Source organism: Athene noctua, chromosome 1 (assembly GCF_965140245.1).
Source record: "Athene noctua chromosome 1, bAthNoc1.hap1.1, whole genome shotgun sequence".
In the NCBI taxonomy this organism is placed as follows: Eukaryota; Metazoa; Chordata; class Aves; order Strigiformes; family Strigidae; genus Athene; species Athene noctua.
The window spans coordinates 240,831,746-240,854,922 of record NC_134037.1 but is presented as its reverse complement, the minus strand read 5'-3'; the positions used below and the strand labels follow the sequence as shown (position 1 = coordinate 240,854,922).

Here is a 23,177-nt window from a genome sequence, read left to right as displayed (position 1 = left end):
CTCACCTTAATACACCTCCAGAAGGCTGGCCACTTCCACAGCCTCTGCCTTTAGGGAGCCCTGGGGACAAAGGTTAGCATCTACTCAGGCCTTGGCATGGTGACACTGCCTTGGACAAAGGATGCTGTTAATTCGAGCTGTCTTGCTACATGAAGGGAATTGATTGCTCTATCCACTGAGCCTGAAATTAGGGTGCTTAGTGTATTTTTCATCTCTAAGTAGTCTGTGATTGTCAGCAGAAAAGTGACTTTACTGATAGTCGTGACTCTAATCTCCCAGGACAACTTTCTTCATATTTGTAGCTCTGTTCTTCTTCTCCACAGAGCTGTAAGTAAAGGCATTAAAGCAGAGTGTTTGAACTCTTTGTGTTCTAGTGGTACTCATTTTAGAACTTGCATTTTGACATGACTCCTCTTAGCAGTAAGGGAGAGTGGAAGTTTTATGACTTTGGGGACCTGAGAGCTCTCAAAAAAGAATTTTTGTTTGGTTTGATGTTTGCCACTCTGTTCAGGACCTTCCAGAATCATTCCTACCATATTAGGAGGAAAAAAGGATGAAAGAATCAGAAATGCTCTATTGCGAAATTCAGTTTATTTACAGAATGAGTTTGGTTGTCATTAAGAAGTTTGAATTACTGTAGTAAAAATCTACAGATAGTTTGAGTGCAATCTTAGTACATGAATTTTTGTGGTAAAACTTCAGTCCTAATCTCAAAATATAAGATAGTCTGGAAACTAGGCATAAACTGGGCATAAATAATCACTGGTAGGTATTCCACAAAGGTTCCAATAACTTTACTTGTGGTAAAAACAAAACTATTCTGTTATACTATTAGTATCCACTTTGAGTGATTAATTTGGGATATCCTTGGTTTTATCAAATTGCCAGCAGTTTGGTTTTTTCCAGTATAGCTAGTTACTATTCAAAAGGATCAGGAAAAGGTCTAACAGTCCTTGTGGTTTCCTCTATGCACATAGAATACCATTGAATAAGCTGTAGTATCTTTTATTTTTATATGTATAAAATTATAGAAGGGAATGTATATAAAAGAAGTGTTAATATGCAGGTTACCTTAGGTGTATAAAATGTACAAAAATGGTCAAAGTTTAATGCAGGATAGAAGCTGAATTGCTACTTAACATTCCTTTTGTATTTTATTCTTAGACTGGATGTCAGGAAGCATTTCTTTCCAGAAGGGGTTGTTAGGCGTTGGAATGGGCTGCCCAGGGAGGTGGTGGAGTCCCCATCCCTGGAGGTGTTTAAGAGTAGGATTGACTTTAGCACTTAAGGATATGCTGTAATTGGGAACTGTCAGTGCAACGTTAACGGTTGGACTGGATGATCTTGAAGGTCCTTTCCAACCTAGTTGGTTCTGTGATTCACTTTTTATGCACTCATTTCATTAATAGTTTAAACTCTCTTCTCTGTATTGACTTGTGAACAGTGGGAAACAGGCTCTGCACCTCCAGATTTATGATTTCATGTGTTTGTCCAGCTTTATTTTCTGTATTCAATTCCTGAGTTTCTAAGCAATCAGTAAATTCTCTGACACTTGCTGTGGGTTGGGTACATGTAGCATTGCAGTAGCTGTGCCTGGGAGGGACAGTCCCACAGCAGCCCCTTGTCCCTGTCCCCGTGCTCCTACCCCTTCTCTCCCACCCTAATTACCCATAGAGTTAATATCCTTCCAGTTAAACTTTCTAAAATGGTGTAGATGCTGGTGTCAGCATAAAGAAGGGGACAAGGATACACAACTATGAGTGAGAGGCAGATTTGGCTGATTTCTGCTGTTAGACTGGTGGAGCTGTATGGTAAATCATACTTTCTTAATAGTGACTCCTGTACCTGTGTCTGCATTTAAATGTCAGAGCTAGTTCCTTCACCAGGCCAAGCTAGATATTGCATTCCTTGCTTCTGTGCTTCAGAGCATCAACAGGGAAGTTGCTGTTGCTATTGTTGTTTCCATGATAAATTTGGACTGCAGAATAACTTAACAGAGTTAGGTAGCTGAGTTATTTGTGAGTTGTTAATTTTTCATTCGCTGTAGTTAACTAGATTTGAATCAGTTGTCCACAGAAAGAAAATCTCTTCCCCTGTAGTGTACTTTCTTCTGAATCATAAAATCCTTTGTCTATTCCATCAGCTGAAAGGAATACTAAACATAGTGTTCAAACTTTGCAACAGCTCTTTCAGCCAGATATTTTAAGTTCTTGTACTATTTATATTTTTCAAGAATGTCAATGGAAAGATGTTCAATAGTATGACAGAGCAGGGCAAGACATCTGCCAACTGGCTCATCAATCTGCTGAGAGCTTGAAACTGGGAATGACAATGGAGGGAGATTATGACCCACTTAGGTAGAAGTAAACTGGGGTGGAAAGCAAAGGGTGCAGGGCAAAGGGAACAAGAGAGACCTCAAGGACTGTAAAACAGGATGAAGAGAAACCCACCTTAAGTGTATGTATACAAATACATGGACTCCGTAAAACATACAGAAGGAAGTCACGTGCTGCATGTGGTCACAAGACTGCAGAAGTAGCAGGCTTGGCAGTTCACACAGTTGGAGTGCTGTGATGGATGGATACAAGATCTTCAGGAAGGACCTGCAGGAAGGTGAGGAGCTGTCTTTTGAAGGAGCTACTCACATCTATGGAGCCCTTCTATAGGATGGATGGGTGAACATGTGCTTGAGAGTCTCTGGGTCAGGATCAGGACAGAGTACTTCAAGGGTTTCAGGGTGATAGTGGGAGTCTGATACAGGCCACCCAGTCAGGGTGAGGAAGTGAACAAAGCCTTCGTTAAGCAACTTGAGGAAGGTGATGCATTACTGAGGTTGCTTCACATGAGGGACTTGAACCTCCTAATGTGTGCTGGAAGTGCAGCATAGTAGGACACAAGCAATCAGGATTTCTTGAGGGTGTTGGAAGTAGCTTCTTGATCCATGATGGACCAACCAGGGGTAAAGTGCAGCTGGGTCTGCTGTCCATTAACAAGGAAGAACTGGTTGGAGCTCAAGATCTTGAGAAGAGTGAGTAACGAGGGTGGCAGACTTTAGGAGAGCAGATTTCAGTTTTTCAAATTTCAGAAACTGTTAGGTGGGATCTCATGGGGGCAGCTCTGAAAGGCAAAGTAACTCAGAAAAGCTGTCAGGTCTTTGAGGCCAGCATCTTCCAAGCATGAGAGTGGGACACCCCAATACTCAGGGGAACAAGCAGACATATGAGGAGACCAGCGTGGGTTATCAGGGACCTCATGGCTGAGCTCCAGTGCAAAAAGGACAGTATATTGGAGGCAATATTGGTTGGCTTCAGAGGAGAAATGTAAACATTGCCCAGGCATGCAGGAATGGTGCTTGGAAATCCAAAGCTCAACTGGAGATGGGAATTGCAAGGGATATCAAAGGCAAAAAGAAGAGTTTCTCTTGCTTCAGTAGTGGTAAAAGGCTGAACAAGGAAAATGTGGACCTGTCACTGAATGGGGCAGGGTATTTAGTGGACTGAGGTACTGAATGCTGCCTTTGCCTCAGTCTTCTCCAGCAAGGTCTCTCCAGTCTGCCCAGGTGCTGGAGTGCCCCTTGATACGGCACTTCTGAAAGGGGGGAAAGACAGAACTTTTGCAAGTCCAGAGTGCAGGAGCACAGACTCTTTTCTTCACAGGAGCTACTGAGAAGCCTGGCAATTCCATATATATTTATGGTCTTGTATATTGCAAATTATAGTCACATTCAAAACTGAGGGACAGCAAAGGTTTTCTATTCACAGCAGACAGCAAAGCTTTCTAAAACAAGTGCCTGAATGAAACACATCTGGGAACACTGACTTCCTAGTTTGCTCTCAGCCAAGAAGCAGTGGTTTCACAGACTTGTCAAATGCTGCTTGCTTCCTCCTCTGCGTGAAATACAGAGACGAACAATAAAGGCAGTCCACCAACAGTAATGGTGTCCATGCATAGTATCAAGGTCACTGATGCAACTGGTATTACAGAGCTGCCTGAGAGATTCAGCTCTCTCATGTGCCAGAAGGGACATTTTGGGGTGCTTTTCAGGCCACTGGTTTGAAGAGAAATCTGAGTGTTGTTTTGTAAATACTGTGGGATTGCTGTAGTGACACTTCATCATGCCTCTCCAGGGGAATGTGTTGCTGATAAAGAGCTTAATTAGGTGGTTAGACTATTAGCAGAGAAGTTTCACACACACAGAAAAAGAGACCCTTTTGAGAGACATACTATACAGTCTTTATCCTGAATACTTTCTGTGCTTTCAGAAATTTGCTGTCATCAAATGTAGCACTAATGCATACCAGTAGAGAGGCAGCTGTTGTTTTCACTAGTCAGTGAGGGGGTCAGAAGTCTTGATTTGTGTACGGCAGAAATGTTAGATGGATTGGCATTAGACAAAGACTGATCAAAAGAATGTAACGGATCTTGATTTTTTTGTTCTTGTTTTTATTTATAATTGTGAAGTTGCAGATGGTTTTATTTTGAAAAGCTTGACTTTGAAAGATTCATTTATATTGCCTTGGATTCTTAAGTAACCCATAGTACCTGGCTCAGCACAGTAGCCTGCCAAAGGTATTGTTTTGCAGGAATTCTATAATTAAGCAATCATTATACTAATATTTATTCCTATTATCTATCTGTCTGTCTATCTGTCTGTCTATCTATCTATCTATCTATGCTCTGTCTGTGTAACTTTGAAGACTCTTAACTTAGATGTGGAGTAAATTAAACTTCAAAGGATGTCTGTCTTGAACAACTTTTGTTGAACAGAACAATTACCCTTTTTACTGCATTTCTGATTGTTATTTATGACTGTCTTAAATGTCTCAATCAATTTGCCTTTTTAGTCAGAAGGATACCTATATAGAGTTCTAGACGAAGTTCTTCCTCAAGAAGTTTGTATAGTAGGTTTCTGCATATGCTCACAGTAATATATTATTATATATTTTCAGAATCAGGTGTATTCTGTGTGTATTACAGACAGTCTAAGATACCTGGCATCAGGTTTTGCAATTTGTTCCCTTGTAATTGGAGCTATTTTTAGTCTGCTTTCCAGTGGAAGCAAAGCTTATTCGGTCTGCCTGCCTTTTTTAAACATGTTGACCAATTTCAAAACAATTCAGAGAAGGGTGGAGTTCTTAAAATACCTAAGTTTCTACAGAATTTGTAAAATAAGGCTGTTAGGTAGTCAAGAGAAAAGTCCACCTGATAAAAAATGACAGCATATGCTTCCCATTGTCTGAGACATAAGAAAATCCTTGCTGTGACAGCCTTTGTAAATACCCCAGATGTGAGACAAGCTTCAGTCACACCTTTGAGAGGAAAACTCATAGTGTTGCTTATTTTGAAATACATTCACAAGATGCAAATTGACATTCATTAGTTCAGATGCAGGGAAACTGCTGCAAATACCTTGCAATGGTCTACATTATAATAGTATCCATACAGTGCTTCCCATCTGGAAGCTTTACAGACTTAAATTCTTTTAGCATTATTACATGAATATGAAAGATAGAAGTATTATTCCTTTATTGCTACTACTGGGCAAATTGAAACAGGTAAATTAACTGAAAAACACAAGATTACACATGAAACCTGTGTTAGAGCTGGAAATGAAACCCTGTCTTCTATTCCTTTACTGGAAGAAGCTTTCTTACTTCAGATTCTTGGTAGCCAAATGACACATGGTGAATCATAACTCAACTAGTTATTATTTCTAATGAGATTTTTAATTGGCGGTAAGTAGTAATTTTTAAATGGAAATGTTCTTGGATTATTTTAAATTCCACAGGGTGCATATTTGTTGCTACTGATGCCTTAAATGAGGAGAAAATTACTTAGCTGTAATTCTTTTTCTTTGAAGGCAGATGTTTGAAACAAATAACCTCACCACACCCTTTACCTGTGTGCCATCTGAACCAAAGCTAGGTGGTTATTTTGATTTTTGTTCTATTACTCATAGGCTGGAAAATGTGGCAGAGCAATCTATTATTCTTTACCAGGATGCGTGCTTGATCAAGAGCAGTAGCTCTCTGGGAATCAAAAGTTGGAAATCATTGCTTTTGAAATGCAGAAGTCACTGGGCTTAAGCAAAGTCTCAGCTTGTCCATAGTGAATCTTTAACATGTATGTCATAAAATAGAAGATGGAAAGATTTTCAAAGGGAAAGTGGAATTTTAAATTTTGATTATTTTTAGTCATTTGTCTGTCATGTATTTAAGCAGGAGGGCACAGGGCAAGTAGAAGTGGATGTTATAGGGAGCTGCAGAAATCTACGTCAAGAAAGATTACTGGAACCATTGGAATTATTATTTTAATGAACTTTTAAAACTAAATTGTTAATATAGACAGGTTGGAAATTTATAAAAAGGTAGGAAAGAAAGAGAATATTTATTTATGATTATGTGTGTATATTGCTGTGCCTTATTTATTTAAAAGCCCTCTTTCTGTTGCCAGTAATCTTTCCTGAGCTCTGCAGTTTGGGCTAAAGCATTTCTAAACTTAATGTCCCCGAAGGTGAATTTTGTAATTTTCAGCAGAAATGGTTCTGCTCTCTCTTAAGGATGAGAAAATACAAACCACTGTTGTTTGTTCATGTTAAGAATTCTCTTGAAGAGTATCTTGGGGGTGGGTGGGGAACAGATACCTTACAGCCAACTGCCTCTGTATAGTGACTGCACAAAGTGAGAGCAGAGGAGAGAGTGGATTTGGAATAAAAGCCCAGCAAAGAGCCAGCAGCCGTGAAGGGAGAAGAGGCAGGGGAGTTACTGTGGGGGAGGAATCAGAAATAGGGGAATTGATACTTCCTGGACAGTGGGAGTAGAAATGAAGAGTGACTGGTAGGAGATAGGGCCAAGGGGGAGCTGGAAAGGGTTGGGTGAAGGGGTAGGGATGGGAGGGGTGATGGGATGGGAGTGAGAGGACTGGACGGACAAGTTGAACAGTATTTGGCTGGGCAAGGGGAACAGTGCATGGGAGTCTGGGACTGAAATGGGGAACCTGAAGAGTGGAAGACATAGCCATGAGGAGACACCAGATTGTAGAGCTGAAGTAAGAAGAGAGCAGCTGGGGAGATGGGGGAGGTGAGAGACAGAGAAATCCCCTTCCAAGCACATAATACAGTGCAGGAGTCCTGATTTCCTTCCTGCATCCTTGCTTTGTAGCAAATCCCTCCAGCAAATGATATGCCTTGCTTTGCCTTAGTGCTTGGGTTAGGTGACAGAAAGTGTTTGCTTTTATTAGGTGAGGAGAGCAGCAAGTGGCTTGTGTGGCCATTAAGGTAACTGGGTCAAGAGTTGGTTCATTTGGCATCAGATTAATCATATGTCCACTATATTACCTTGCTTATCATTTTCACTTCTGAAAGCCGGAGTCCAATGAGGTAATGCTGCACACAGTGGAAAGCACGTGGATGTACAGATACTCTTACCAAGTTATTCCCGTATTCATTATTACTTATAATGCAGTAGCAAATAACTTCCAAACGCATTTCTTCTCCAGTACAGCAGGTAGTGTATAAGCTAACAATGAAAGCTAGACTCTCCTAGGATCTCCTAGTGGAGGATGTCAGATAGATCCCAGATTTTGACAGAGTTCTCTGGTGAATGAAGAAACAGACTGTGTGTTTGGGTATTAGTGAGTATTTGAGTGTCACTCAGCATACTTTCAAGCATGGTAGTTTTATGAGCAATGTGTTAAAAACTGGCATGAGGCACTGTAATAAAGTACCCCTTGCTGACGGTTAGTTGTCACATTGGATTGAGCTAAGCCGTTGGGTACTGCAGGGATGGACTCTAGGCTTATTTTATAACCTTGTTAGGGATTTGGAAGAAGGTAAATAACATGTTGATGACATTTGTGATAATCCTTACATTAGAGTATATAAGTATCAGCAAAGAAAAAGGAGGAAAATACCCAATAATCAAATGGGGGGTTATTTTGAGTAAATATATGAAAATGTACTTAGCACGGAAACCTGTAAATTACTTTCAAGACAATTCATTTCTGAAACATGAAAAGCAAGACTGGCTACATTTTTAAACTGTAGTGTAAGGGCCAGCTCTTCACTGGAAGAAGGGGCATAGACTCTCTTCTGCAGCTGCAGTGAGAGAGGGTCCCTGCATATTCATAGCTGCACCTGGGCCCATTCCCAGCACTGTTTTGCCAGAAGTGGGAAACCAGAGCTGCTGAGAATGGCAATTACAAGTAAGGATTTTTTAATTTCTTTGAGAAGAAACAGTAGTCCTTCAAAGCAATTAAATGGAAGCATCACACTACTGGCAAGTTAGATATTTTTTTAAATTTATTATGTGCTTACGATATTAATAGGTACTTAGAATGGCTTTCTGCTTAATATTAATACCATTTTTTCTAGTTCACCATAAAGGCTATTATTACTTTTTGCAATAATTTTCTTGTTACAAAAAGGAATCTGTTTCTGCAGAGTAATGAGATAGTTTCTACAAAGTTAGTGCCACTGACTTTAATCAAGCATTTTTCTTGATTAAGTACAAAGGAGTGTAAAATACTAGTCAGATCCTTTTACATAGCTAGCACATATCCTAAACATTTACATAGCAAATTACAATCTTCTTGGTAAATTCTCCTAAAGCCTGCCTGACTCCAGTGTCATGCATTTTAAAGATTACATTTATATTGTGATGATATCCTCAGGGCATTACTTTTCTTATAAAGTTTTCATTTTTCTAATATTAAATCCAGAAATTACATTTTGAGTTGGTATAGTTTACATTTATTATTTTGGACAAGTTTACCTACTTTATAGAAGCAGAGTTTGAAACATCTGGCTGGAAAGTTTGAATCTGTACATTATTGTTATATATGTGTCGGTAAATGTAACAAATTATATCTTGCAAATTAATACAGATAATTATCTTTAGTCATTAAACGTCTTATGACACAAATGATCAGTATGATCAATGACAACCTTTTTCAATCTTTTTTATGTTTTGAATCAGAAGCATCATATGCCTTGTGGATTCAAATTATAGCTATGGTTTTCCATAAACTGTACAAGAACTGGCACAGTGTCATGAAATTCTGATAAATACCTGTGTTGATAATTTAAGTAAGTAAGATATACTGAGCAGCGTTTTCAGAAAGATGAACATTGTCCTAAGGCTTTTTCACTGAAGACAAGGAAGTATTTAACTGTCTACATTAGTGGAATTGGAGTTAGACTGATTGTTTTTTAAAAACCCACAAACTATATTTTAAAATTACTGTATTAAGATATTCCACATTAAGTTTTAGACTATAGTTTTTTCAGGAAAATTATATTTGATTTCTTTTTACATAATCATAAAACACAACAATTATTTTTTTTAAAGGCACATAATACAATTTTTATCAGTGCTAATGCCTGATGTTTGCGATTTCATCTACTGTAACTCACCTCTATGACATAATCTTTTGTGAAATGTTGCCTAAAAGATGACCCTATAGATTTCAGCATTTCAGTATGCTTATCCAGCTTTACCTTCCAGTAATTCATTAATTATGTTGCCTTTATGGTAGAGTTAGACAGCTGCCACGAAATAGCTCATTTGGTTGCTTCTGTCTGTGCTCTTCTGTCAGTCAACTCACAGTAACTCAGAATAGCTTGTGTCTGCTGCATAGCTAAGGTGGCAAAGAGCATACTGATTTTAGTACATAAACATTATGAGCCAGTGTGTGTACCTCACAGACATACCTGAGATGTGTCTAAACATTATGAACCAGGTAATCGTGTTTCTTTAAACAGTGACTTTTTTCTCATCTGTCCTTCCAGTTCCTCAGGAGTGTTTCAATCTCTGTTATGTGTTAGATCTGATGCTCAAGTACTCATCTGCCCAGGAGCTAAAATCTACTGAAGTGGGACTGTGTACAAAGTGCAGAGTCCTGCGATTTTCACTCCACCTAAAGAGAGAGTGGGGGCCAGTTATTCTGCGTCTAGCTGCAGGAGGGACCACCCATCCCTGTGGTTTTGGTTAAGTGCCTAGTATATGTGAGGGTCATATTTAATGTACCCAGGGTCTTTAAAATAATCTGATTAGCTGTAATCCTTTCACATTTTTGTTTATCTTACTTAAAGATGTTAAGAGAATTATATGCAACAAATACTACTGTTACAAATCAAGCTTTTACTGTTAGAATGAAGTAGAAGAAAATAAATTGGTGTAAGTGAGCATTCATTCTGTTGATCATTATCCTGGCATCTTTTTATCTCACGTGGAAGTAATTTATTTTAGATTAGTAGCCTGGTCCTTGTTAGTCTGGACTGGTACATAAAAAGCATAATGTCCATTTTATAGCATTTAAAAGTTCCTATATGGGTTTTGTGTAGCTGTTACTTAGTGACATTTAATATTACAAGGATACACTGTGCCAACAAAACAGAGATGCCTTTACTAGGAAGAGAGGGGCATTTGGAACAATTCTTGCTTTGGAAGCTGATTCTTGCCCTACCTGTTGCTCTGCTTTGTGGGACAAGAAACTGGGATTAAAAAAAGAAGCCTAGAGTAAAGACGAGTATTACAGAAATTATTTAGCGTGGCTCAGACTAGGCAGAAAACAGGTAGGAATATGAAGCTTCTGATTCACGAAGCATATCTGACACACAGTGACAAGAACAAGACTTAATTTACCAATGTAGGCGTTCCCTTGCCCAAATACCTTTATTGTTTAGTGTTACTTTTTATTATAATTTCATCATAATTTTTAGTAATTGTTACTCATTGATTAACTAAGTGGCAAGTACTGAGCTAGAGCCATGCTTGTTGTTATATTGCATCTCTAATTCAAAGCACACTGAATTCATTCTTCAAATTTGTCAAACCTCGAACAAGCAGGACATGGGTAGTCCTTACTGTTGCCTTACTGATAGCCAGAAAATAAGAGTGCTCTCCAAGAAGGTGGGAGAGTTCAGAACCCTGATGTTTAATTAAGCATTTAACCCAAAGCTACCACATTCTGGGTGAATTCTTTAGCCATTAGGCTGTTACATAAAAAAGAAGTTGCAGCCAAATTGGAAAGGAGAGGAGCTGCTTCTCTGCTCTGCTTTGACCATCTGAAGTGTCCCAACAATGTGATATATCTAAAGCAGTGTCGAGCCCAGGTTGGCTGTTGTGGATTCTGTTCTGAGCTGCTGCCTGACTCACCCGATCATTTGGGTCAGTTTTCTGGTTTCTCTTCCACAGATTGGATCTAAGCACTCAACTTCTAACTGGCTTGAGCCCAGTGTGAAAGTGTCTTGGAAATGCCAAGTCCCCACAGTGGCAGTGGTTGGCTGAGAACGTACTGAAAATTTCAGTACCTCTTTCCATGTATATATGGAAAGAAATGTCGATGCTGGTGTTTAGATTATTAATTTATTAACAGCCTTATGTACCATTTCAGGTACTTGAGGTTCATGGTTCATATATTTTTGTACATGCTTTCTTACTGACAAAGCCGTCCATTATCATTGGGTTGCCATGGAGTACTGATCACACGGATCTGGGAATAATAACCCATTATGCTAATATAGCTTGTCATTGTGTTTGATGCGAAGTGATGTCCTATAACAACAGCTGATGCTTGTAACTAATATAATTTATGGTAAGATCACAGTTTATGGAACAGTGTTGCCAAACATTACCTACCCTCTTTTCTTTGAATTATCTTTTTTATTCCATATCTATTTACAAAACCACTGAGGCATTTTTAGATCAGTATTGGTTTGTGTTTAATTTCTTTCTACATTGAGAACCAGGGGTTTTTAATAGAACAATTCTGGCCTATTTGCTTAATGCTTGAAACGTGTTTTTCTTCTGAGCTCTCCTGCCCCCTTGGAGCTTCAATTTTGTGTTATAAAGCTCCTTTTGGAACAGAGGCAGGACAGTTTACTGGATTTGCTGAACTTCTTAGGCACCACAAGAATGAAGAAAATTATGTCCAATAGTTGGAATACATAATTCTGTAATGCATACAGCATTATCACAACCTTCCTTATACACCGCAGTATGAAACTGAATTTTATTTCAGACTGTTACTATATAAGGAACAGACCTTGAATTTTTGTACTGATTCAGCTTTGTTCTGTAGCAGATGACCAGGCATTTGTTGGTGGACTGTAAGATGCACAAAGATGTCATTTTAGCCTTTTCCAGATTCTCAGAACAGTCCACCTTCATGTGCTTGTGAACATACTTTCAGTAATAGCATTTCAGCCATGGTTCTTATGTGCTCCGCAGACATTCACTCAGACAGTGGAATATGACTTCCCAGGAGTGTATCACTGTGTCTTCAGAGAGCTTCACTTTTCTGTCCAAGACTTCTCTTAAGGCAAACCTGGGTTTTGTATGGTTATTACTTTTACTTATAAGGCATATTTATAAATTATTCTGGCAATGTACTTTTTCTTTAAAATATTCCCTGAAAATTGAATCATCCCAGTAAGTTGCCTTCACTTTCATGTTCTCCCAAGGTGTATTCTACAAAACCCTTAAAATCAGCTTATGTTTTGGCAAAGCACATTTGACAAGCAAACCATCGTGATAGGAAATTATTACATATATCACAAAGATAGCCTATTCACACAAGTTACATTTGTACTTGGATGTGCCAAGAGAAATCAAGTACTGATAGGCATTCAGGCCTCTGCTTCTTGGTATCATCAAGATTAGAGATAGAAGAATTCTTCTTAGAACATCTGTGTCATACTTCTACTAATGAAAGATTGTTCTCAGCAATATGTTTTCTACTAATGTATTCAACGAGTCATAAATTATACAACCAGAAAAACCATTGTGTCATCCAGTCTGTTCTCCTCATAGAGCAGGCTTTCTGACTTCTCTGAATTAATTTCTGTTTGAGCTAAAGCACATCTTAAAAAAAAAATTTAATTTAAAATTTCCACTAATGGAAGAATCAGCACCAGCCTTAATAGCATTCTGGCAGTTAATTTCCTTCCATTTGTGTTTAACTTCTTTAATGCATTTGTCTAGTTTAAAATTCCGGACATTGAATGTTACTGAATGAATCACTGTTAGCAAATTTCTGTTCCTCATATTCATGCTTAGCAGGCAGGGAAGTCATCTCACCTAACTTTCAGGCATCCTTTTTGTTTATATTACATCTGACATAGTCAAGCCTGGCTTTCCTGATAGCCAGTGGAGAGAAATATGCACTTTCAGGGTACAGTTCAGATGAACTGCTTTAGATGTGTTTATTAGGAGGTAATGAATCACACCTTGGAAGTGCCTGAGTACTTGTTTTGTCTAAAAAGGCATTTTGGGTTGAGTGGCTCCATGTAAATATGTTTTGCAAATAGATGCAGATTCCTGCCATTAGAGGATATGATTAAATGACTGTGTAAGTTTCTCATGGTCAAACTAAACTAAGCTTTAAAGCAAGTTTTCCAGTCATTATTTATAGCCTATTTATATCCATGTTCATTGCCTTTCCTGAATGTCCTCTAGTTCATCAGCATCTTTCTCAAGTTGCAGACACCAGAACAGGACCGAGCATCCAACAGTGGTTGGCAGAGACACAGGCAGTGAAGCAGTAGAGCTTTCCTGCTTTTCCTTTTGTTTATCCTGCTTGAAAAGGCTCTCCATAGCTCTTCAGGTCACAAGAATAGCAGCTTGTTTTCAACACATTAGTCATCCTGGTCTCAGGCCTTTTTTCGTAATCAGTGCTTCCCAGGAATAGAAAGCCTTATTCTGTCCATGTGCCATGCATTCTTTGTCTCAGGCTATGCAAATCTCCATAGGTTAGAATTTATATTTCATATATTCTTTGCTTGCATTTAGTTTTCAAAATGCTATTCAAAATAGAAGGACCTTTTTGTTATTTTTTCTGTCACGGCCCACTGACCAGCATGAGAGCAGTGTCCTGTCTATGTTGTGTTTGGTACTTGCAATTATCTGGTCATGCAGAAGGTCCCTTGAACAGCAGCTAAATTCCATGCGCTTCACTCATCTCTTCAAGTGAAAGTTTTTCAGTAGGGAGCTGTACTCAAGCCAAATTTTCAAAAACCCTCACTGACCTCATGTGGATGGTAAAAGTCATTATCTTTACCTGCTGGTTTTATATTTCAGAGTCATCATGAGAAGTAGTTATATCCTGGATTCCGGGTCTAGCAAAGCAGTAAATATTTACATTTGCATTTAGGTTTGTGGCTAAGAAGCCAGTGAACTCCACTTTCAAAGAAAGAGTTGTTAATGTAATGTTAATAAAGGGTGATTAGATACTACACCATCACAATGGTCTGTAGCTAATAAAGGATGACACATCGTATGTTGGGTTGTCTGTAAGCAAAGAGGCCAAATAGCGTTTAATTTAATATAGAAGATAGACAATGTTGTGAGTGTGCTGCCACAGCCAGCAATAATGCTTCAATCAGACATAGAGTAGGGGATTGGTAATGATAATTATTAATCCAGATTTTGGCTGCAAAATTTTTTCTCTCATTTTTCTTTGTATAGATGTTACTTTGTATGCCTCACTGCAGAGGGAAACATGAATGGGTATCTGACTTGTTCTCATGGTAGTCTTTATTCACAGAAATCTCTCCTGTGGTTTCATCACAGAAAGCTTTACAGAATTTTGTAAAAGTCTTCTTGGTTTGTGAAGGTTTAGCTTGCCAGTTCACAGTGCCAGCTTGTGGCTTGGTTTACTCCTGGTGTTGTGCCATTTTCCACCCACACGAGCAAGGGTATGAATCCTAGCCAGCAGTAGCTGAAATGCACCACGATGCAGTTCAGTCTGTACAAGATGCTCTTGAAGAGGCTACAGATTTAAGAGTGACAGTCATCTCTTATAACCTTGGATGCATATCTTTGTTGTCAGTTCTCCTTCAGTAATCACTGGCAAGTGATAGGCACCTCTAGAAAGTGATTTATCCTGTCTTAAGCTAAGAAACTAAGAAGGATATGATGAATCACCTAGAAATGTCAGTCGGTCTTAATTTATTCTACTCGGAGCCTAGATGGCTAGATTAAATTCAATATTTAGCCAGTAGGTGGCTAAATTTTAATCTTTCCCTAAAAGGCAGCCATAGGGTAGATCAGGTGCATCAGAAGATGAGGTCAAGGAAGCAACTACAGTTTTAAAGACTTCAGTCTAGTACTCACTTTGAAGCGTAACTAAACATGTCATTGTATTTATTATGGCATGAACTAAGCAAAACTCTTTAGGAAATCAACTTTTAGACATTAAACAGTGTTAGATCAGTAGGACTGTTCAGACCATGCAGTTTCAGAGGGATATGAGCTATAGTCTCTTTCTTATTGTGCATCGGTAATAAATGTTTGCACAAGTGTGTTACAACACACTGGGGTTTTCATTCACATGTGTACATTGCAGAGAAGCCACATCATCCATAAGTGATATGACATTTTCATTCCAGTGAAACACATGAGTTTTAAACAGCATGAACCAGCATTGTCAGTGGTTTGGAAGAGCAAGTGTGGACAAACAGACAAGAAAAATTCAGGGATGTTTCCAGTTCTAAAATCTGAGGTACCTATTGAAATTGGAGTAAGACTCAGATGCAAGCATTTAATGTCCTGTAGTAAAAAATAAAACAGTTTAACTGTCTTTTAAAAATTCCATCTTATCCAGAGACTGGTTTACTGTAAAACATTTAAGGAGAAAAGGAAAATTGAAGAGAAAATGTGCAGGGAAGGGAGATGCAGGTCACATCCTCCCTGTTTGCTGGTCCCTCTTTTGAAAGTAACTATTCCTTCTCTTTTGGACTCTTTTAGCCTTGTGCTTCCTTGGCACTTTTCCAAGTTCCCTAAAAATAATTCTTCCACAAACACCCATCAACCACAAAACTATGGGAATATCTTCATCTTCCTGTCCCTGAAAAGGAAAGCAAACCCAACAAAACGTCTGTCTAAAAATCTTCCAGAAAGCTGTTTTCTGACAAAACAAAACCAAGGTGAGGGCTAGCTTTTTCCCCGTACATAAAAAAGTGTGAAAGAAGGTATGAACATCTTTATTTTTTAAAAAATGCTTTTGAAGCTGTATTTGAGCCCAAAGAAATTCTGACATAGTTTCAGAAATAAACTTTTTCATTATTTTAATTTTTTAAAAATCAGTTAATCTACTCATCTGAAAATCATGATCTGAATATATCTTTCCATCCTTATTTGGAGTTTTTACTTTTGGAATAACTGGGAAACCTGACAAAACTTTTGAACTAATCTAGAAACAATACCAAGATTTTAAAAGTATATTGATAATGTCAAATCAGCCTTCAAAGAGGCAGCATGTCATTACCATATAAAACACAGAAACTGAGAAGTATTTATCTTTGATTTGGATCCCATCAAAAGCAACACAAAAACTTTCTTTAGTGAGAAGTGTCCGCAAAATGGAACACTCAGATGGCAACTGAAAATTGTTTTGAGATTGTCCACAAGATTTCCCATGTCATTTAGCTTTTGCAGTCTTTAATCTTATCAGAAAACCCAAGCAAATTCTAAAATCAGTGTAGCTAAAGATCTTTATATTACATGCCTAGATTGTCATGTATCTTCAGCATGGTGGTATATGTAAACAAGGAAATAATGATCTCAAGGAAAAGGAGCAGAAAAATAAATAGTGAGCAAAGAGAATGGGCAGGAAGGAGAATTGCATTCCTGCGTCACTCAATGTCTTCCAAGGATCTGAGATAAGAACCTAGGAAATATTAAGCTGCTCAAACCCTGACCTGCAATTTAGGGAAAGAGACAGGGAAAGTCTACATCTTAAGGGATCATATTTGCTAGGAACTTTGCTAAGTTGGTGAAAATGACTTTTGAAAGCAGAGGGATGTATGTGACAGGATTTCCTGTTGTTTGTTTGTTTTAGCAATCATTCTTGAATCCCCTGCATATGGAGACACAGTCTCTCGCAAGATGAGAAAATGTGTTCCACTGACATCTTTCCTCTACAGGGTCTCATATCAATTACCCCTCTCTTGCACAGAATTGCAGTGCACATCTGAGGATTACAGAACTTAACACCTACCTGCCAGCAGCTGGGATGTGAGGGATGGAAGTTTGCTAGTGGCTAATAAAGCCAAACCAACAGTTTTAACCTTTCGAAGGTGCTAGGCTGAACAAGATCCTTAGCTTCAAAGCTAACAGCCACTTCACCACATCCATCTCAAATAAGATCTGTCAGTGTGTGTAAGGACTGTTCTAATGTTTCCCTGAACTTGGGCAAAGATACCTGTATTAAACTGGTTATTTCCTAATGGGGTTCATCTCAGAAGATGGCTGCTTCCTAAGCATCTCTGGGTGAAATGAGCATTTGAGCTCTTCATAGATGTGCAGAGAAGAGCATCCCCCACAAGTGGTATTTTAGCATCCATCAGGCCTACTGAGTGGCCATATACTTATTTTCATGCATGTTGCATTTTGTGTCTATCCTGCAGAGGGCTGGATCTGATTGTTAAGAAATTACCACATGTGGGACTTGCTCTGAGGCTCCATTCTGCAAATGGTTGTCCACCCCTGGATTCAGGGGAGGGCAGAATGAGATTACTCCAAGGAGTTAAAGCCTAATGTCCTGAAGTGTTCAATCTTAATGAGGATACCATACAGTCTGTTTTAGGCCTGCTGTTTTATAACATCCCTGAAGATACTGAAAATAAATTGAATAATAGCATGCATGTGCACATGCACAAAACACATATATGAAGTTCCTTTTTCTTGGCTACAGTAGGTCAGTTGGCCAAAGCTTACACTTTATTGGCAACTCTGCCACTTCTTAGTGGATGCACTAATCAGTCTCCTGTTTTCTGGCTTTGCTGTTCCTTGTGTTCACATAGAATTTACACTCTCTTGTGGTAAAAGGAATAGAAATTTTGGAGGAGGATTGCCCAGCCAAGTCTACAGGGGTTGGAACTGTCTTCTGTAGTTTGACAAGTATTCTGAAAAGAGTGGAATATATACCTAAAGCTGGCAACAGCATTTTTTCACTAAGTCTTCAGGCAGAAATAATTTAAAATGTTGATTTTATCTCAGTTAAATCTGTGACCAAGTCCTGTAATGCCCTTATCACTAAAGATATCTCCTTCCTTTCTCTTCCCCATGCCATTTTACACATATTACTCTCCCAGGGCATATCTTTTTAAAGAAATGAGGGAATATGAAATTTATTAGCCTCTTCTCCCTTATAGTTTCAGCGTAATCAAGTAATTTGAGAATTTCTGTTTGGAAGAACTTAGGTCATCTCTCACCACCTTTTTGGAAATCCTCCCAAATCTGTTAATCCCTTCAGACCTGTTTTCAGAATGAGCTGTTTTGCTCCAGAATCTTGAACTTCTTTTATACTTTTTCCAGCTGGCCTCGCAGCCCCTTCCATTTTATCTTCTAGACTAGATCGTATTTCCTCTGGCATAGGGATTTACATGCTATGCCCAGGCTTTTGTTTTGCATGGAATTGTGGGGTTTTATCTTTGTTGCATTGCAGACTATCTAATTGTTCAACCAAAGTAACTATTCCTGAAGAATCCTGTGTTTGGATTAAATAGGCTTTTGAAAGACAGAGTTGGGATAGTTTTATGTCTTGTTCTTGTGTCAAGACAGTTCCACAGAATGACCTAGAGTTTTCTCCCAGTAGTTGGTTGAACAACAGTTTTAGACAGAGTCTTCAGAGCCTGGAATTTTAAAATACAGGTTCACTGAGATTTCTAATATGTGTAGTGTTGGATACAACTTTGTTCTCCTAAGAGGGAAAAATCTTGAGCTTTTTGCCATGTAGACTTTCATACATTCTTACCATCTGTATGTGCCTGTATCTACTGTCTGTGTCTACATACTGCTGTCAGTGAGTGAATTTTTCACTGCAAAGAATTCCCTCACCTGCAAATGAGCCTTCACAGGGAATAAATTTCATGCAACATGAGTATTTATCTACATGTTTTGGTTACTGCTTATTTTAATTTTTTTATTAATATAGAGGAACTTTGCAACAGTATGTTCAGTTAAGTGTAGTATCAAAGCTCCACAGTTGATAGTCTCTGCCAGGGACATACATATGCAAAAGGTTATTACAGATCTTTCCATCCCTTGGAGAATGTATGCCAGCCTCACTGCAGTTAGAAGTGTAAATGGTTTCCAGCACTATGTCTGCAATGCTGTTGCTTATGGCAGATTAATACAGCAGCTTTTATATGGACCTTAAAAATTGCTAAAGGCCATGCAATCATATAATTCTTACATTTATTTTAATAATAAAGTTTAAATTATATTTAGATAAGCATGCAGTTGAGAAGAGGGGAAAAGTATCTTAAAAAAGGTATATTTACTCCCTGGTTTATCAACTCTTTTAATAAAATATGAAAAGTAAACAGTAAACAAAACAGGTAGGCAGATTTTCATTTTGCATGAAATTGATTCCCTGTGAAGAGCAAGGCCAACACCGGTACCACCACTTTTACTTTCCATATAGTCAAGATGTAGGACTCAGATATGCACTGAATTCTTCCTGGTCTTGTTTGACTACATTTTTGACTGTAAATCCTCCTAAGAAAGAATCAGAAACACAAAAAGATCAAACATTAGTACCATCAATTGCTCATCATAAAGTCCTGTATTTTAAATATATTTATTTCCTATCATATATATTGCAAGTCATTAACATTATGTTTTATTGGTTAACTTTATGCCTTTATGATTATTTTTTGTTGAAACATACAAATGAATTATTAAAATAATGTTTACATTAAAGTAGTGCTACTACTGTATCTTACTAATGTGCCAGAATAACATTTTCCTTGAGAATCTTACCATTTCTTTCAAGATAAAAGTGGATCTGCTGGAGTTGTAGTTTGTTTCTTTCAGCAAAAGTTGCCCTTGAATTTTTTTCTATCAAGCTCAAACTGATTGGGAATGTTCTCCATCAAAGGGTGAAAAAGCCACCTTTTGGTAACCTTGGCACATGTATCATCCTTGTAAATTCACGCTTTATTTAATAAAGTATTTTCTTTTTAATATTATAATTGCAGTTTTAAAACAAAGCAAATTTTCTTAAGAGTTATTTCAGCAGATGTATAATTATCCTTAAGGATATGTGGTTTCTTGCTGACTCTTGGCATGGGAAAAGACAAGATACTGTATTGGTTTTATCGCAAGGAATTTAAACTGTAAATTTGGCCAGAAGACCTTAGTTACAAAACAAAACCCATCCTGTGTTGTCTCTGTGCCTTGCATTTCTATACTAATTGCTTTCAGCTTGGATTGTATGATAATACATGTGTTTGATATGCATGGTTTGTTTATGTCGAACTCCATTATCCTGTCTCATGTTCTTGGAGTGCCTGAAGTAGTTTCGCTAATCTGTCAGCATAGTATGTACTTGTGGATAAATATAGACATGCAGCCACTCTGTGAGTGGTCATCATCATATGCTGAAGCTAAAAATTACTCCTTTGGTTATGGAAAGGCTGATCTGATCCGGAGGCCTGCTCTAGCTCACACATTGTAGGTCTTCAGCACTTAACGTATTAAAAACAAAACCAAAAAAACTAAAATAAATGTCTGCCTCAATTCTGAAAAATTTATAGTGAAGTATGAAACAGGATTATGAAACAACTAATTTCCTTTTCGATTTTACTTAGAAAAGTATTCTAACTTTTCTAACTGAAGGAGTGGAACATTTCAGGTATTCACAGGCTCATGGATATTACAGTAGCATGTTGGAGAAAATCCAGTGTGATCGGCTTTATAAAGGGGCTCGGTAGGTATGGAAATACTGCAAATACATGTTTGGGTTTGTGTTATTTGTTTGTTGTTGCTGAAGTGTAAATTTGACACAGTTAACTAAAAATTTCAATCTGTTTCTTCTTAAAGATACTGAAAATTCAGTAACTGTGTTTGGCTGAAGTTGTATCCGCTGTAGCACAGACTCTTGGCTTTTGCATTCTGATTATTCTGTTGATTTGCTTCACCTTAGAGCTTTAAGAAAAACGCTTGTGGTGTTAAATTGTGGCAGAGACTCTCATATGATAATTTAATTTTGTACTCGTTCCCATTATCAGCTAAGTGACTGTGAGTGTGTTAAAACTACTGTGCTTTTTTACAACTATTTCTGTGATTAGGGAAATGATCAATACAGGAAAAAAAATTAGCAGTCATTTTCATTCAGTAATCCTTCCTGTTCCAATAGTATATAGTTGTAGTGACAACCCTATGTGATACTGCATTGCTACTTCCATATTTACTCCTTGTTTTAATTTTTTTAAGAATACATAACATTGAGAAAATCTTATGGTTGTAGCCTGAACTAAATGAAAGTATTCTGTAGGAAAAGAGTATCATTTGAAATACAGTTTATGACAGATATAGCAGAAAAATAGAGAACCTATCTTGGAAACAAGAAAATGCGTTGTTTGAGAGAAGTAGCCCTCAGATGGAATTTCACCCCAAAATGCTACAGACATCTTAGTTAATCAAGCATAGTTAATCTTTTTTACAGATTTTCCTAGGATAGGAGTTTTAAATATGCATAGAACTTTATAAATAACATTGACTGTAGATTCCCTGCGATTGCAGGGCCCTCGGGCATTAGGGCTGCTATAGTCTCCTGCATGTGCAGCACCATTCATTCTCCTTGGGAACAAGCTGCTTTTCTCTAGGTGAAGGGTTTAGTTCAGCGCAGTACTTATGTGGTGACTGGTACCCTACAATATGTTAGGAGATAAAACTTATTGTTTCAGTGGTCCATTCTGGTACTTCTCTTTGTAAAACGCTGTTACCTTTGAATCAGATAGTAAAAACTTAATGTGTCCATGAAATAAATATTTAGAATTGAGTATAACCCCTTCCTCCTACCCCAGCCCCACCAGATATCTTCTGTGGAAACCCATACAAAGTATATGTCGTGATTTCTCATGTAATAATTATGCCTTTTATTTAATAGGGCAGTGTTTCACTGGCATAGATGGCAAAAATGGACACACCCTTTTTAATCCTATTTTTAAAGCCCACATTATAATGTGTCAACATAACGGGACCAGTCATGGATTACTTTAATGCAACTATTTCTTAAATTTTGAGGCCTTGATATCCAGTTTTATGTCTCAGAGACAACTTTTTTTAATGGGCTTTTTAGGGCTCTCAGTCTAGGAAAAAGAACTCTATTCTGTTAAAGCTCATGCATCATCTCTATAGATGTTGGTGATGGCCTGGTCACTGGGCCAGATTTTTGCAATGCAGATATTAAGCATATGCAGATACTTAAGACAATGGACTGAAAAGATTCATTAGAAAGACAAACCTTTATATAATACTTAATGACCAGCTCATGATCAACTTGGAACCCTCACACTGTTGGCAGTGTTAGTCTTCAGTCTTCCACACTGAAGATGCTTAAATGGAGTTAGCAGCTACAAAGTGATCTTTTCAAAATTTGAACTAAATCAAAGTCATATGTCAGTCATTTCTATAACTGCTGTAATTGCTGTAGTAATGATAGACGTTAACCCCCAGGATATCCTTTTTCTTTCCTTTGGGGGAAAGGCTGTACAATTCTATATTCCAGAGAAGAGCTAGAATAAAAATTTTTGGTGCAGTGACAAATCTCACAAATAATTGCATTTCTTTGTTACATTGTGCAGATAATTGATTTTTCAGTTAGATGTCTGGAAAAAAATGAGATCAGCCTGTGTCACAAACCTACCAGCATCGTTGTTAAAAGACTTCCTACTAACAATGACTATGTGGATTTAAATTCCAGTCTCAAAATCCTGGCTGAATGCCATGATGATTGAAGATCAGGGTGGCAGCTCCCAGGTAGTGTGACTAGGGTTTCTTAAACCTAATTTTGTAAGGATGTGAGGCGTGCATGATCTCACACTCTGCCTTCCTTCCCTCCATTCCTCCTGCGTGTCCATTCGTAGTAAATTTTAAACTTAGTAGCCAGTTTAAACCAAAATTGCTCAAGAAACAGAAGGCAAGTTTGCATTTGGTTAGATTCCTACAGAATCCTTCATGAGGGAGCCCAGGATGGTTGTGCTAGCTAGAGAGGCAGGCAGCCCAGTCTGGGTGTATTTTGCTTGGCAGAGGCTGGCTGGCAGGCAGCCTGCCTGCCCAGCCCCAGGCACAGAGCTTGGGAGGGAGCTTGGGTATGACTGAGGGGAGCTTGGGATGGGGGGAGAAGGATAGGGCTTTTACTGCACAAAGGACACAAATCCTTAAGAA

At 38.1% G+C, this 23,177-nt stretch overlaps 1 protein-coding gene across 8 annotated transcripts in view; it reads left to right on the top strand.

The window, feature by feature from the left end:
* FRY (FRY microtubule binding protein) overlaps positions 1–23,177 on the top strand; it is a 177,161-nt gene that overhangs the window by 5,588 nt on the left and 148,396 nt on the right. Inside the window, exon 1 of one of the 8 annotated variants that reach the window (XM_074914506.1) lies at positions 20,502–20,715. The exons of 6 other annotated variants lie outside the window; for them this stretch is intronic. In XM_074914506.1, the coding sequence (XP_074770607.1) occupies positions 20,655–20,715 (61 nt within the window). In that variant the 5' untranslated portion in view covers positions 20,502–20,654. Of the gene's footprint in view, positions 1–20,501; positions 20,720–23,177 lie in introns of those variants that run through there. One more of the 8 variants, XM_074914540.1, reaches the window with a different exon arrangement.